We start from the raw sequence: 14499 nt of genomic DNA on the forward strand, positions 1-14499 counted from the left end.
AGAATTTGACATTTGCCAGAGAAAACTGCAACCCTTGCACAGCACCACCTCTCTCTAGAACTCTATTTTGCTGGCTCGCCTGGCTGAAGCTTGAAGGGTTTTGGCTAACACTAACCCCTTTATGTTATGTTGTGCTGGCTCTCCTGGGCTGAAGCTTGAATACTGTTTTGTTCCAAGATAAATAACAAAGCGTGTTATGCCATTTCTGATGAAGAGGAATTAGGTTCAAACTCTGTGTAGTTCTAATAATAATAACAATAGCAATAATAATAATAATAATAAACAATAGCAATAATAATTATAATAATAACAATAGCAATAATAATAATAATGTTATATCCTCATCTAGTGGTAAGATATTGCTATTGCAGTGACAATTATTATCATGTCTCCAATTTCCAATGACCTGCTTGTCAACCCTTGATCAGTTTACAGAGTAGCAAGTGTTTGATCAAGAATAAGCTACTGTACTATTCTGGTCCATCCAAAAGCTTGGCTTACCATTGTTAGTGGTTTAAAAGAATTATCACCAAACACCAATATCTTTCACAACAAAACCTATTACACACAATCTAGTAGAGGAATGGGATGAGAATATATAAGTATAAATTATATGGATGAGCAGTGACAGTGGGTTAGCGTATGAAATAGACAGACAGTGGGTTAGGGTATGAAACAGACAGACAGTGGGTTAGGGTATGAAACAGACAGACAGTGGGTTAGGGTATGAAACAGACAGACAGTGGGTTAGGGTAGGAAACAGACAGACAGCGGGTTAGGGTATGAAACAGACAGACAGCGGGTTAGGGTATGAAACAGACAGACAGTGGGTTAGGGTATGATACAGACAGACAGTGGGTTAGGGTATGAAACAGACAGACAGTGGGTTAGGGTATGAAACAGACAGACAGTGGGTTAGGGTATGAAGTAGACAGACAGTGGGTTAGGCTATGAAACAGACAGACAGTGGGTTAGGCTATGAAACAGACAGACAGTGGGTTAGGCTATGAAACAGACAGACAGTGGGTTAGGCTATGAAACAGACAGTGGGTTAGGGTAGGAAACATAAATATAGTGTGTTAGGGTAGGAAACAGACAGACAGTGTGTTAGGGTAGGAAACAGACAGACAGTGGGTTAGGGTATGAAACAGACAGACAGTGGGTTAGGGTAGGAAACAGACAGACAGTGGGTTAGGGTAGGAAACAGACAGACAGTGGGTTAGGGTATGAAACAGACAGACAGTGGGTTAGGGTAGGAAACAGACAGACAGTGGGTTAGGGTATGAAACAGACAGTCAGTGGGTTAGGGTATGAAACAGACAGTCAGTGGGTTAAGGTAGGAAACAGACAGACAGTGGGTTAAGGTAGGAAACAGACAGCGGGTTAGGGTAGGAAACAGACAGACAGTGGGTTAGGGTATGAAACAGACAGACAGTGGGTTAGGGTAGGAAATACACAGTGCGTTAGGGTAGGAAACAGACACAGTGGTGAAAGATTAGTGGAATCTGTGTGGGTAGCTGGACAGGTAGGATGACTGACAGTGAGGGTGAACAGGTGGTCACGGGTCAGGTGACAGAGGAATGGATGAGACTGAGGCAGGAATTCCTTTACTCAGTAAATATACCACTTTATGGTTAGTCTGTGCTGCATAACAAAGGAAACAGAATAACGTGTATCCAATCAAATCCATCATCACAAAGATCTTATCATAACAATCATTCATTGTTAACATCATTTAGGGAATTCAACAATCCAGTTAAGTAATAAGTCAATAGGAATCGTCGGTGAGTAATTTAGGCTCGTAACTATTTATTATAAATCATGAAAGAATAATACAAACAGTGATCGGTTATTCAATCTATAAATCGCCATTAGTTGGATATCAGAGCCGATCAGTTCAACAAACAATTACTTATTTCACCCTTTCAAGTGTCTTCATGTGTACACGGAATTTCATTACATATTAACTATACCAATTGCATAATTGTCCTATTATGATCCGTAGGGCCGGAATCATTGACCATTCACATTAGACAAAATGTTTGAAGCGTGCGCTCCAAGCCACGCGATAATAACTTAAAACAACAACTGATGGCCCACTCTCCCGATCGCAACAGATAGTTCAGATGAAAGGTAACAGAGTCGGTGGACTTACGTGGATTCATGGACGCACAGAACTTCTGGATTTGACAAAGTGAAGGAAGAGAAAGCAGCGCGATCAGGCGATGGTGATTTCCTCCTTTAATGGAGTGGAGATCTGTCAGACATTTCCACCTGACCTAATTAAAGCGCCCCTGGCCCAGCTGAGTAAGTGGCAATGAATTAAAGGATTATTCCACCAACTCCATGGGCTTTTTCTACAAGTGGGTTAGGGTAGGAAACAGACAGTGGGTTAGGGTAGGAAACAGACAGACAGTGTGTTAGGGTAGGAAACAGACAGACAGTGTGTTAGGGTAGGAAACAGACAGACAGTGGGTTAGGGTAGGAAACAGACAGACAGTGGGGTAAGGTTTGAAACAGACAGTGGGTTAGGGTAGGAAACAGACAGACAGTGGGTTAGGGTATGATACAGACAGACAGTGGGTTAGGGTATGAAACAGACAGACAGTGGGTTAGGGTATGATACAGACAGACAGTGGGTTAGGGTATGATACAGACAGATAGTGGGTTAGGGTAGGAAACAGACAGACAGTAAGTTACGGTGTGATACAGACAGACAGTGGGTTAGGGTATGAAACAGAGAGTTAGAGGATGGGTAGGAGTCACATCGTCCCCACTGCAGTCAGGTTTCACGTCCTGACCAGTAACGGGGTTATTTGTTCTTATAGTTTGGTCAGGCTGTGGCAGAGGGTATTTGTTTTATGTGGTTCAGGGTGTGTTTGAGTATGTGTTCATGTAGAGGGGAATCTGATTTATGTATTCCGTGGTTTTTGGGTTATCGTTCTATGTTAGTTTATTTCTATGTTCTGTCTAAGCGTTTGTATTTCTATGTTTTAGTAATGGGGATTGGGGCCTTCAATTGGAGGCAGCTGTCTATCGTTGCCTCTGATTGAAGGTCCTATATTTAGGAGTTTGTTTGTTTTGGGAATTGTGGGAGATTGTTTCTTGTTTTTCTGTTTGCCTGGCGAGACTGTCTAGTTCGTTAGTTTTTTTTGTATACGTTGTTTGTGTTTTTCCTTCTTCACTAATAAAAAGAAGATGAGTATACATTTTCCCGCTGCGTTTTGGTCTACACCCTACGACACCCGTGACATCAGGTTCTGTTGCTATAGCAAAGCTGCACTTTTTTGTAGATCAGATGATGTTCTGGGTCCTGCATCACCCACTAATTCTCTCTGAAGACACAAACACAAACCTTACCTAGAAATAAAGACCCCCTCCCAGGTAAACGTAATGTGTGCAAGTGGTGGAAATATGTTTGTATGGCAATCATTGTTATTAAAAATGTTGATTTAAAAATGCTGTTGGAAAATAGAGATGGTTATAAGTTAAGGTGTTTCCCTTCTATCCAGTGGCTGGTCTGATCTTCATGGTAATTGTTTTCAGGGAGTATGTGAAGTCTTTCCATGTTCTCCAGTTGATACCAACACCATAGGCAGACTCCCCCCACGCGTATATCCCATTGGGATTAGTCCAATGGCAGTTGTTGTACCAAAATCCCCCGTAGTACAACTGGCCACAGTTGCTGTCGTTAAGGTCCTGGTCTTTATCTAACGTTGTAAATTTCTGACCACTGTGATGAGTCATGGAATCTCCTGAGGATAAGAACAGAGATGTCTGATCACTGTGATGTCATAGAATCTCCTGAGGATAATAACAGAGATGTCTGATCACTGTGATGTCATAGAATCTCCTGAGGATAAGAACAGAGATGTCTGAGCACTGTGATGAGTCATGGAATCTCCTGAGGATAAGAACAGAGATGTCTGGCCACTGTGATGAGTCATGGAATCTCCTGAGGATAAGAACAGAGATGTCTGACCACTGTGATGTCATAGAATCTCCTGAGGATAAGAACAGAGATGTCTGACCACTGTGATGAGTCATGGAATCTCCTGAGGATAAGAACAAAGAACACAGCCCAGCAACACAAGGAAAGGGCTCTAGATAACCTAATGATAATACTTCCACTGGCAAATCTTCAGTTATGGACCCTTAATGACAGATTTTCTTGGACTGTTTTTCTTCAGAATTTTTTTCTGGTACTATTTTCTGGTGCTATATTCTTGGAACTTTTCTTAGAATTTTTTTCTTGGACAATATAAGTTGTCACCCACCTGCTCCTCCATCTTTGAATGAACCCAGCTTTAGAGGGTACCCTTCAGCCTCTGGTCCAACAGAGAAGGAGGAGTACTGAGCATAGACCTTCTTCCCCTCAAAGTCCTCCATGTCCACTCTCAGCTCATAGGTCTTTCTCATAGTCAGGAGATGCATCGTCTCCAGTCCTGGAGAATAGTACCAGCATAGAAGCAGACCGTGATGTTGGAATACAACGACAAATTAATTTACATGAATTAGGACGAACAGGATGAGCTCATTCTCTAAACAGGGATCTAAGAAGAGATTGTTCTGGAGGCTAGACATTTAATCAGTTCTTACCCAGCCAGTACTCTCCAGCTGCGCTCCCAAACCCACTCTTGTACTCATTCCACTTCCTGTGGAAGTTCACTGATCCATCCTGTCTTTTCTGAATCACCTGATTAAAAGAGAGATATTGTTTAAATGATTGATTGGTTTTAATGGGAAATCAGTTCTTATGTGTAAAGAATGAAGAAGGGAACACGTGCATTGCGTCTATGTCCTGGTACTGGTTCAACTACACTGTGTCTATGTACTGCTTCAACTACACTGTGTCTATGTACTGCTTCAACTACACTGTGTCTATGTCCTGGTACTGGTTCAACTACACTGTGTCTATGTCCTGGTAGTGGTTCAACTCCACTGTGTCTATGTCCTGGTACTGGTTCAACTCCACTGTGTCTATGTCCTGGTACTGGTTCAACTCCACTGTGTCTATGTCCTGGTACTGGTTCAACTACACTGTAAAACAATCCTGTAATTTTACGCAACACTACCAGCTACTGGTTGCAGTGAAAATACAGTAACTGCATACACTGTGTCTATGTCACATTTATGAACTTTGCTAAAAGTTGCAGTAAAAACACAGTAAATATAAAACAACTTACAGTATTTTTTCTATATCTGAATTATGCTAAAATGACAGTATGCTGCTGAATTCTGATTACAGTACACACTTGTAAATGATGACAATGCGTAAGTTATCGTAATTTTACAGGATAAGTATGACAGAAGAATCTTCACTCCTTCACTATGAATACACTTGGGACTCAACCACACCTGGAAGATGGACTGGAAACCTCTTGGTTACCAGATACCTGAATATCCTGCTATGTCACCTGATGGGTATACTACGATTGAAAGTAGATCTAGTCAGTTTTTTCTAAAGCTAGCCAGCTTCAGTTAGCTTCACATTCCAGCTCAGACTTCATCTGTACTAAGACGATAGATATTGCTTGTCCGCATGCAGCTAACTCTAGCAGTTTTGTAACTGCGTGTGCATGTCACACGTGGCTAGTCGAACACTGAACTCTTCATTCAGACAATGTTGAAACATCAATCCATGGGTGAGTTAGTGCTGCTAGTCGAACACCGAACTCTTCATTCAGACAATGTTGAAACAGTAATCCATAGGCAACACATTTTAATTTGTGCCGAAATCAAAATGAAAGAAAAGTTATCTTGCTAATTCAACAGGCTACGGTGTGAAATAGCGCCATTTTATTTGATTACTTATCGTTAATGCCGTTGTTGGTGTGCTTTGGTGTGCTTATCAAGGCACAAGCACCTTTTTTCCCACTCCTATCAATCAAATCATTGTATTGAGTCGTAGACACTTTTTACTGTGCTTGAAGTTTCAAATGCATTCTGTCATCACTAAATGGGTAACGTGATAGTTATTGTAACATTACTATATAAAAAAAATGTAGCTGTAAAAATACAGTTAGTTGTATATTTACTGAAAAAATACATTTTATCTGTAAAAACATATTACTGTATTTTCCCTGCAATTTAATAGCCAGTAACTTACTGTAAAATGACTGGTATTTTTTTAACAGTTTGTGTCATGAATGTAATCGGAAGTAAGTTCATTTACAGTAGAATTACTGTAAAAATGTACAGCTATTGCTAACAGTGTTATTAAAAAACAAAAGTAAATACCTATGTGTATTTAAAAATGTGTAGAAACATTGGATACTGACCGTCCACTTTCCTGGATATGCACTGTCCATCGACATCTCACAGAACACCTGGACAGGTGAGGTGGATCCTGCAGGATAAATAGTGTAAACCCCATTCTGTCCAGAACCTGATTGGTACACCTCGTTACAGTCCACTGGATGCAGGGAGGACTGTACCGCCACGGGGACCAGTAGGACCAGCATCAAGCTGAACTGCATCACAGGGTAGATGGATATAGCAGTTGTAATGTAAATACTGTCTAGTGATGGTTCATTAAAGATACATGTCTCATATTCACATTAGTATCTATGAATGCTGTTTCCTGCTTATTCTAATAATGATTTATTAACACCTACCATCATTGTTGAGATAGATGTCCGTTTGCCTTTGAAGGAAATTTTGTATAGTTTACTAAAAAAGAGTAAGTTAAGTGGATGTGAAGCATATTTACAACAGTATTCTTCAGGTCAAAGCTACTATTGGTTAAATAGTTAAAACAGAGGCTGTGCCACCGGATCGAACCACCAGTTTCTGACCCCCAGGATGACTTTTCCCCTGAATTAAACAATCGTATCATGTTCATTAAGTACAAAAAAGTCTACTGGACCGGTACCCTATGTCGAATGTGCTGGTATATAACGTATTTTAAAACTTCTTCAGGATTGGTGGGTCCTCTGCGGGATGGTTGAGCTAACGTAGGCTAATGCGATTAGCATGAGGTTGTAAGTAACAAGAACAATTCCCAGGTCATAGACATATCTGATCTTGTCAGACAGCTTACATTTTTGTTTATCTAACTGCACTGTCCAATTTACAGTAGCTATTACAGTGAAAGAATACCATGCTATTGTTTGAGGAGAGTGCACAGTTTTGAACATGAAAAGTTATTAATAAACAAATTAGGCACATTTGGGCAGTCTTGATACAAGATTTTCAACATATATGCAATGCTTCATTGGATCAGTCTAAAACTTTGCACATACACTGCTGCCATCTTGTGGCCAAAATCTAAATTGTCACCTGGGATTGAATAATACATTATGGCCATTCTCTTGCATTTCAAACATGACAGTACACAAAAAAAACCAGTTGGTTTTTTCCTTTGAATTATTATTTTTTTTACCAGATCTAATGTGTTCTATTATCCTACATTCCTTTCACATTTCCACAAACTTCAAAGTGTTTCCTTTCAAATGGTACCACGAATATGCATATTCTTAATTCAGGGTCTGAGCTACAGGCAGTTAGATTTGGGTATGTCATTTTAGGAGAAAAATGAAAAAAAGGGCCAATCCTTAAGAGTTTTAAGACATGAATTGTGTAAATCTTTGTAGGTTATATGCTGTCCGGTCTTATATCTCCCCACCCAATGAATGTAACGTACTGTATGTTGTAGCTAGAAACTGCCTGAATGTAACCTACTGTATGTTGTAGCTAGAGACTGCCTGAATGTAACCTACTGTATGTTGTAGCTAGAGACTGCCTGAATGTAACCTACTGTATGTTGTAGCTAGAGACTGCCTGAATGTAACCTACTGTATGTTGTAGCTAGAAACTGCCTGAATGTAACCAACTGTATGTTGTAGCTAGAGACTGCCTGAATGTAACCTACTGTATGTTGTAGCTAGAGACTGCCTGAATGTAACCTACTGTATGTTGTAGCTAGAAACTGGCTGAATGTAACCTACTGTATGTTGTAGCTAGAGACTGCCTGAATGTAACCTACTGTATGTTGTAGCTAGAGACTGCCTGAATGTAACCTACTGTATGTTGCAGAAACTGACTTGCCTAGTTAAATAAAGATGAGAATAAAGATAGGTCTTTAGTAAAGAAAAGAAAGATAGGTCTTTAAAACCTCTTAAACCTGTTAGGGACAGACGTTCCGCTAGCGGAACGCCTCACCAATATCCAATAGTATAGCGTGGTGCGAAAAACAAACACCTAAAAAATGCCATAACTTCAATTTCTCAAACATATGACTATTTTACACAATTTTAAAGATAAGACTCTCGTTAATCTAACCACACTGTCCGATTTCAAAAATGCATCATAGCGAAAGCAAAACATTAGATTATGTCAGGAGAGTACCCTCCCAAAAATAATCACACAGCCATTTTCAAAGCAAGCATATATGTCACAAAAACCAAAACCACAGCTAAATGCAGCACTAACCTTTGATGATCTTCATCAGATGACACTCCTAGGACATTATGTTATACAATACATGCATGTTTTGTTCAATCAAGTTCATATTTATATCAAAAAACAGCTTTTTACATTAGCATGTGATGCTCAGAACTAGCATACCCACCGCAAACTTCCGGTGAATTTACTAAATTACTCACGATTAACGTTCACAAAATACATAACAATTATTTTAAGAATTATAGATACAGAACTCCTTTATGCAATCGCGGTGTCCGATTTTAAAATAGCTTTCGGTGAAAGCACATTTTGCAATATTCTGAGTACATAGCCCGGCCATCACGGCTAGCTATTTTGACACCCACCAAGTTTGGCACTCACCAAACTCAGATTTACTATAAGAAAAATTGGATTACCTTTGCTGTTCTTCGTCAGAATGCACTCCCAGGACTTCTACTTCAACAACAAATGTTGTTTTGGTTCGAAATAATCCATAGTTATATTCAAATAGCTCCGTTTTGTTAATGCGTTCAGGTAACTATCCGAAGGGTGACGCGCCGGCGCATTTCGTGACAAAAAAATTCAAAATATTCCATTACCGTACTTCGAAGCATGTCAAACGCTGTTTAAAATAAATTTGTATGCGATTTTTCTCGTAAAATAGCGATAATATTCCAACCAGGAGACCTTGTATTCGTTCAAACAGTGAAAGAAAAAAATGGAGTCGTCTCGTACACGTGCGCACCAGTGTCATTGTCCTCAGAAGGACCACTCACAAAAAACCCCGCTTTTTTTTGCCTAGAGACTGGAGAGCTATCATTCCACTTTCTGGCGCCTTCCTAGAGCTAATGGAAGCCTTAGAAAATGTCACGTTACAGCAGAGATGCTGTATTTTTTATAGAGATGCCCTAGTAGGAGAACAAATTGTCAGACAGGGCACTTCCTGTATAGAATCTTCTCAGGTTTTGGCCTGCCATATGAGTTCTGTTATACTCACAGACACCATTCAAACAGTTTTAGAAACTTTAGAGTGATTTCTGTCCAAATCTACTAATTAAATGCATATTCTAGTTTCTGGGCAGGAGTAGTAACCAGATTAAATCGGGTACGTTTTTTATCCGGCCGTGAAAATACTGCCCCCTATCCCTAACAGGCTTTAGGAATCGCCCCATCGTCTCTAAATGACAAACCAGAATCTAACTGCCTGTAGCTCAGGCCCTGAAGCAAGGATATGCATATTCTTGGTACCATTTGAAAGGAAACACTTTGAAGTTACTGGAAATGTGAAGGGAATGTAGGAGAATAACACAAATAATCTGGTAAAAAAATAATACAAAGAAAAAACTGTCACGCTTGTCATTGGAAATGGAGGACCAAAACGCAGCAGGTATGTGTATGCTCATCTTGCTTTTTAATAAATACAAAATGAACACCAAAATAACAAAGAACGAGAACGAACGAACAACAACAACAACAACAACAACAACAAACAGTCTGGCAAAGCATAAGGCTCAACACAGAACAATCACCCACAAATAACAAACACACCCTCATATATGGGACTCTCAATCAAAGGCAGATAGACAACACCTGCCTTCAACTGAGTCCCAACCCCAATTAACCAAACATAGAAACAGACATACTAGACAAAATCATAGAATACCTGAAAACCAAACAGTGCCCAAAAACCCCGGAATACTTAAACCAAATGCCCCTTCAACAAAACACACCACCCCGAACCACATAAAACGAATACCCTCTGCCACGTCCTGACCAAACTACAATACCAATTAACCTTATACTGGTCAGGACGTGACAAAAACCAACCGTTCTTTTGTATTTTTTTGTACCATCATCTTTGAAATGCAAGAGAATGGCCATAATGTATTATTCTAGCCCAGCTGCAATTTAGATTTTGTCCACAAGATGGCAGCAGTGTATGTGCAAAGTTTTAGACTGATCCACTAAGAAGGAAAAAAAGGAAACCGCACACTGTTCTTGATAGTATCACTGGTGGGTGACAACTTATATTGTCCAAGAAAAAAATTCTAAGAAAAGTTCCAAGAATATAGCACCAGAAAATAGTACCAGAAAAAAATTCTGAAGAAAAACAGTCCAAGAAAATCTGTCATTAAGGGTCCATAACTGAAGATTTGCCAGTGGAAGTATTATCATTAGGTTATCTAGAGCCCTTTCCTTGTGTTGCTGGGCTGTGTTCTTTGTTCTTATCCTCAGGAGATTCCATGACTCATCACAGTGGTCCGAAATCTCTGTTCTTATCCTCAGGAGATTCCATGACTCATCACAGTGGTCAGACATCTCTGTTCTTATCCTCAGGAGATTCTATGACATCACAGTGGTCAGACATCTCTGTTCTTATCCTCAGGAGATTCCATGACTCATCACAGTGGCCAGACATTTCTGTTCTTATCCTCAGGAGATTCTATGACATCACAGTGATCAGACATCTCTGTTATTATCCTCAGGAGATTCTATGACATCACAGTGGTCAGACATCTCTGTTATTATCCTCAAGAGATTCCATGACTCATCACAGTGGCCAGACATCTCTGTTCTTATCCTCAGGAGATTCCATGACTCATCACAGTGGTCAGACATCTCTGTTCTTATCCTCAGGAGATTCTATGACATCACAGTGATCAGACATCTCTGTTATTATCCTCAGGAGATTCTATGACATCACAGTGATTAGACATCTCTGTTATTATCCTCAGGAGATTCTATGACATCACAGTGGTCAGACATCTCTGTTCTTATCCTCAGGAGATTCCATGACTCATCACAGTGGCCAGACATCTCTGTTCTTATCCTCAGGAGATTCCATGACTCATCACAGTGGTCAGAAATTTACAACGTTAGATAAAGACCAGGACCTTAACGACAGCAACTGTGGCCAGTTGTACTACGGGGGATTTTGGTACAACAACTGCCATTGGACTAATCCCAATGGGATATACGCGTGGGGGGAGTCTGCCTATGGTGTTGGTATCAACTGGAGAACATGGAAAGACTTCACATACTCCCTGAAAACAATTACCATGAAGATCAGACCAGCCACTGGATAGAAGGGAAACACCTTAACTGATAACCATCTCTATTTTCTAACAGCATTTTTAAATCAACATTTTTAATAACAATGATTGCCATACAAACATATTTCCACCACTTGCACACATTACGTTTACCTGGGAGGGGGTCTTTATTTCTAGGTAAGGTTTGTGTTTGTGTCTTCAGAGAGAATTAGTGGGTGCTGCAGGACCCAGAACGTCATCTGATCTACAAAAAAGTGCAGCTTTGCTATAGCAACAGAACCTGATGTCACGGGTGTCGTAGGGTGTAGACCAAAACGCAGCGGGAAAATGTATACTCATCTTCTTTTTATTAGTGAAGAAGGAAAAACACAAACAACGTATACAAAAAAAACTAACGAACTAGACAGTCTCGCCAGGCAAACAGAAAAACAAGAAACAATCTCCCACAATTCCCAAAACAAACAAACTCCTAAATATAGGACCTTCAATCAGAGGCAACGATAGACAGCTGCCTCCAATTGAAGGCCCCAATCCCCATTACCAAAACATAGAAATACAAACGCTTAGACAGAACATAGAAATAAACTAACATAGAACGATAACCCAAAAACCACGGAATACATAAATCAAATTCCCCTCTACATGAAAACATACTCAAACACACCCTGAACCACATAAAACAAATACCCTCTGCCACAGCCTGACCAAACTATAAGAACAAATAACCCCTTTACTGGTCAGGACGTGACACCTGACTGCAGTGGGGATGATGTGACTCCTACCCATCCTCTAACTCTCTGTTACATACCCTAACCCACTGTCTGTCTGTATCACACCGTAACTTACTGTCTGTCTGTTTCCTACCCTAACCAACTGTCTGTCTGTATCATACCCTAACCCACAATCTGTCTGTATCATACCCTAACCCACTGTCTGTCTGTTTCATACCCTAACCTACTGTCTGTCTTTATCATACCCTAACCCCCCGTCTGTCTGTATCATACCCTAACCCACTGTCTGTCTGTTTCCTACCCTAACACACTGTCTGTCTGTATCATACCCTAACCCACTGTCTGTCTGTTTCATACCCTAACCCACTGTCTGTCTGTATCACACCGTAACTCACTGTCTCTCTGTTTCCTACCCTAACCCACTGTCTGTCTGTTTCATACCCTAACCCACTGTCTGTTTCCTACCCTAACCCACTGTCTCTCTGTTTCCTACCCTAACCCACTGTCTGTCTGTTTCCTACCCTAACACACTGTCTGTCTGTATCCTACCCTAACCCACTGTCTGTCTGTTTCATACCCTAACCCACTGTCTGTCTGTTTCATACCCTAACCCACTGTCTGTCTGTTTCCTACCCTAACGCACTGTCTGTCTGTTTCTTACCCTAACCGACTGTCTGTCTGTTTCATACCCAAACCACTGTCTGTCTGTTTCCTACCCTAACCCACTGTCTGTCTGTTTCATACCCTAACCCACTGTCTGTTTCCTACCCTAACCCACTGTCTGTCTGTTTCCTACCCTAACTCACTGTCTATTTCCTACCCTAACACACTGTCTGTCTGTTTCATACCATAACCCACTGTCTGTCTGTTTCCTACACTAACCCACTGTCTGTGTCCTACCCTAACCCACTGTCTATTTCCTACCCTAACCCACTGTCTGTCTGTTTCATACCCTAACCCACTGTCTGTCTTTTTCATACCCTAACCCACTGTCTGTTTCCTACCCTAACCCACTGTCTGTCTGTTTCATACCCTAACCCACTGTCTGTTTCCTACCCTAACCCACTGTCTGTCTGTTTCCTACCCTAACCCACTGCCTGTTTCCTACCCTAACCCACTGTCTGTCTGTTTTTCCTACCCTAACCCACTGTCTGTATCCTACCCTAACCCACTGTCTGTCTGTTTCATACCCTAACCCACTGTCTGTCTGTTTCCTACCCTAACGCACTGGCTGTATGTTTGCTATCCTAACCCACTGTCTGTCTGTTTCCTACCCTAACCCACTGTCTGTCTGTTTCCTACCCTAACCCACTGTCTGTTTCCTACCCTAACTCACTGTCTGTCTGTTTCATACCCTAACCCACTGTCTGTCTGTTTCATACCCTAACCCACTGTCTGTCTATTTCATTCCCTAACGCACTGTCTGTCTGTTTCCTACCCTAACCCACTGTCTGTTTCCTACCCTAACATACTGTCTGTCTGTTTCCTACCCTAACCCACTGTCTGTCTGTTTCTTACCCAAACCACTGTCTGTCTGTTTCCTTAACTAACACACTGTCTGTCTGTTTCATACCCTGACCCACTGTCTGTTTCCTACCCTAACCCACAGTCTGTCTCTGTCTTACCCTAACCCACTGTCTATTTCCTACCCTAACCCACTGTCTGTCTGTTTCATACCCTAACCCACTGTCTGTCTGTTTCCTACCCTAACCCACTGTCTCTTTCCTACCCTATGCCACTGTCTATTTCCTACCCTAACCCACTGTCTGTCTGTTTCATACCCTAACCCACTGTCTGTCTATTGCATACCCTAACACACTGTCTGTGTCCTACCCTACCCCACTGTCTGTCTGTTTCATACCCTAACCCACTGTCTGTTTCCTACCCTAACCCACTGTCTGTCTGTTTCCTACCCTAACTCACTGTCTGTCTGTTTCATACCCAAACCACTGTCTGTCTGTTTCCTTACCTAAACCACTGTCTGTCTGTTTCATACCCTGACCCACTGTCTGTCTTCTACCCTAACCCACAGTCTGTCTGTGTCTTACCCTAACCCACTGTCTATATCCTACCCTAACCCACTGTCTGTCTGTTTCATACCCTAACCCACTGTCTGTCTGTTTCCTACCCTAACCCACTGTCTGTTTCCTACCCTATCCCACTGTCTATTTCCTACCCTAACCCACTGTCTGTCTGTTTCATACCCTAACCCACTGTCTGTCTATTTCATACCCTAACTCACTGTCTGTGTCCTACCCTAACCCACTGTCTGTCTGTTTCATACCCTAACCCACTGTCTGTTTCCTACC

At 41.2% G+C, this 14499-nt stretch overlaps 1 protein-coding gene across 3 annotated transcripts in view; it reads right to left on the reverse strand.

Annotated features, from left to right (window-relative positions):
* Positions 1-1785: 1785 nt before the first annotated feature.
* Positions 1786-14499, reverse strand: part of LOC106591551 (microfibril-associated glycoprotein 4) — a 368706-nt gene continuing 355992 nt past the window's right edge. Inside the window, exons 2-6 of one of the 3 annotated variants that reach the window (XM_082965730.1) lie at positions 6618-6672; positions 6282-6473; positions 4600-4696; positions 4278-4445; positions 1786-3755 (exon numbers count right to left, since the gene is read on the reverse strand). In XM_082965730.1, coding sequence (XP_082821856.1) covers positions 3505-3755; positions 4278-4445; positions 4600-4696; positions 6282-6473; positions 6618-6623 — 714 coding nt within the window. In that variant the 5' untranslated portion in view covers positions 6624-6672 and the 3' untranslated portion in view covers positions 1786-3504. Of the gene's footprint in view, positions 3756-3778; positions 4056-4277; positions 4446-4599; positions 4697-6281; positions 6474-6617; positions 6673-14499 lie in introns of those variants that run through there. The other 2 variants (XM_082965728.1, XM_082965729.1) reach the window with 2 other exon arrangements.

The sequence above is a fragment of the Salmo salar genome, chromosome 19, assembly GCF_965601325.2.
Source record: "Salmo salar chromosome 19, fSalSal1, whole genome shotgun sequence".
Taxonomy (NCBI): Eukaryota; Metazoa; Chordata; class Actinopteri; order Salmoniformes; family Salmonidae; genus Salmo; species Salmo salar.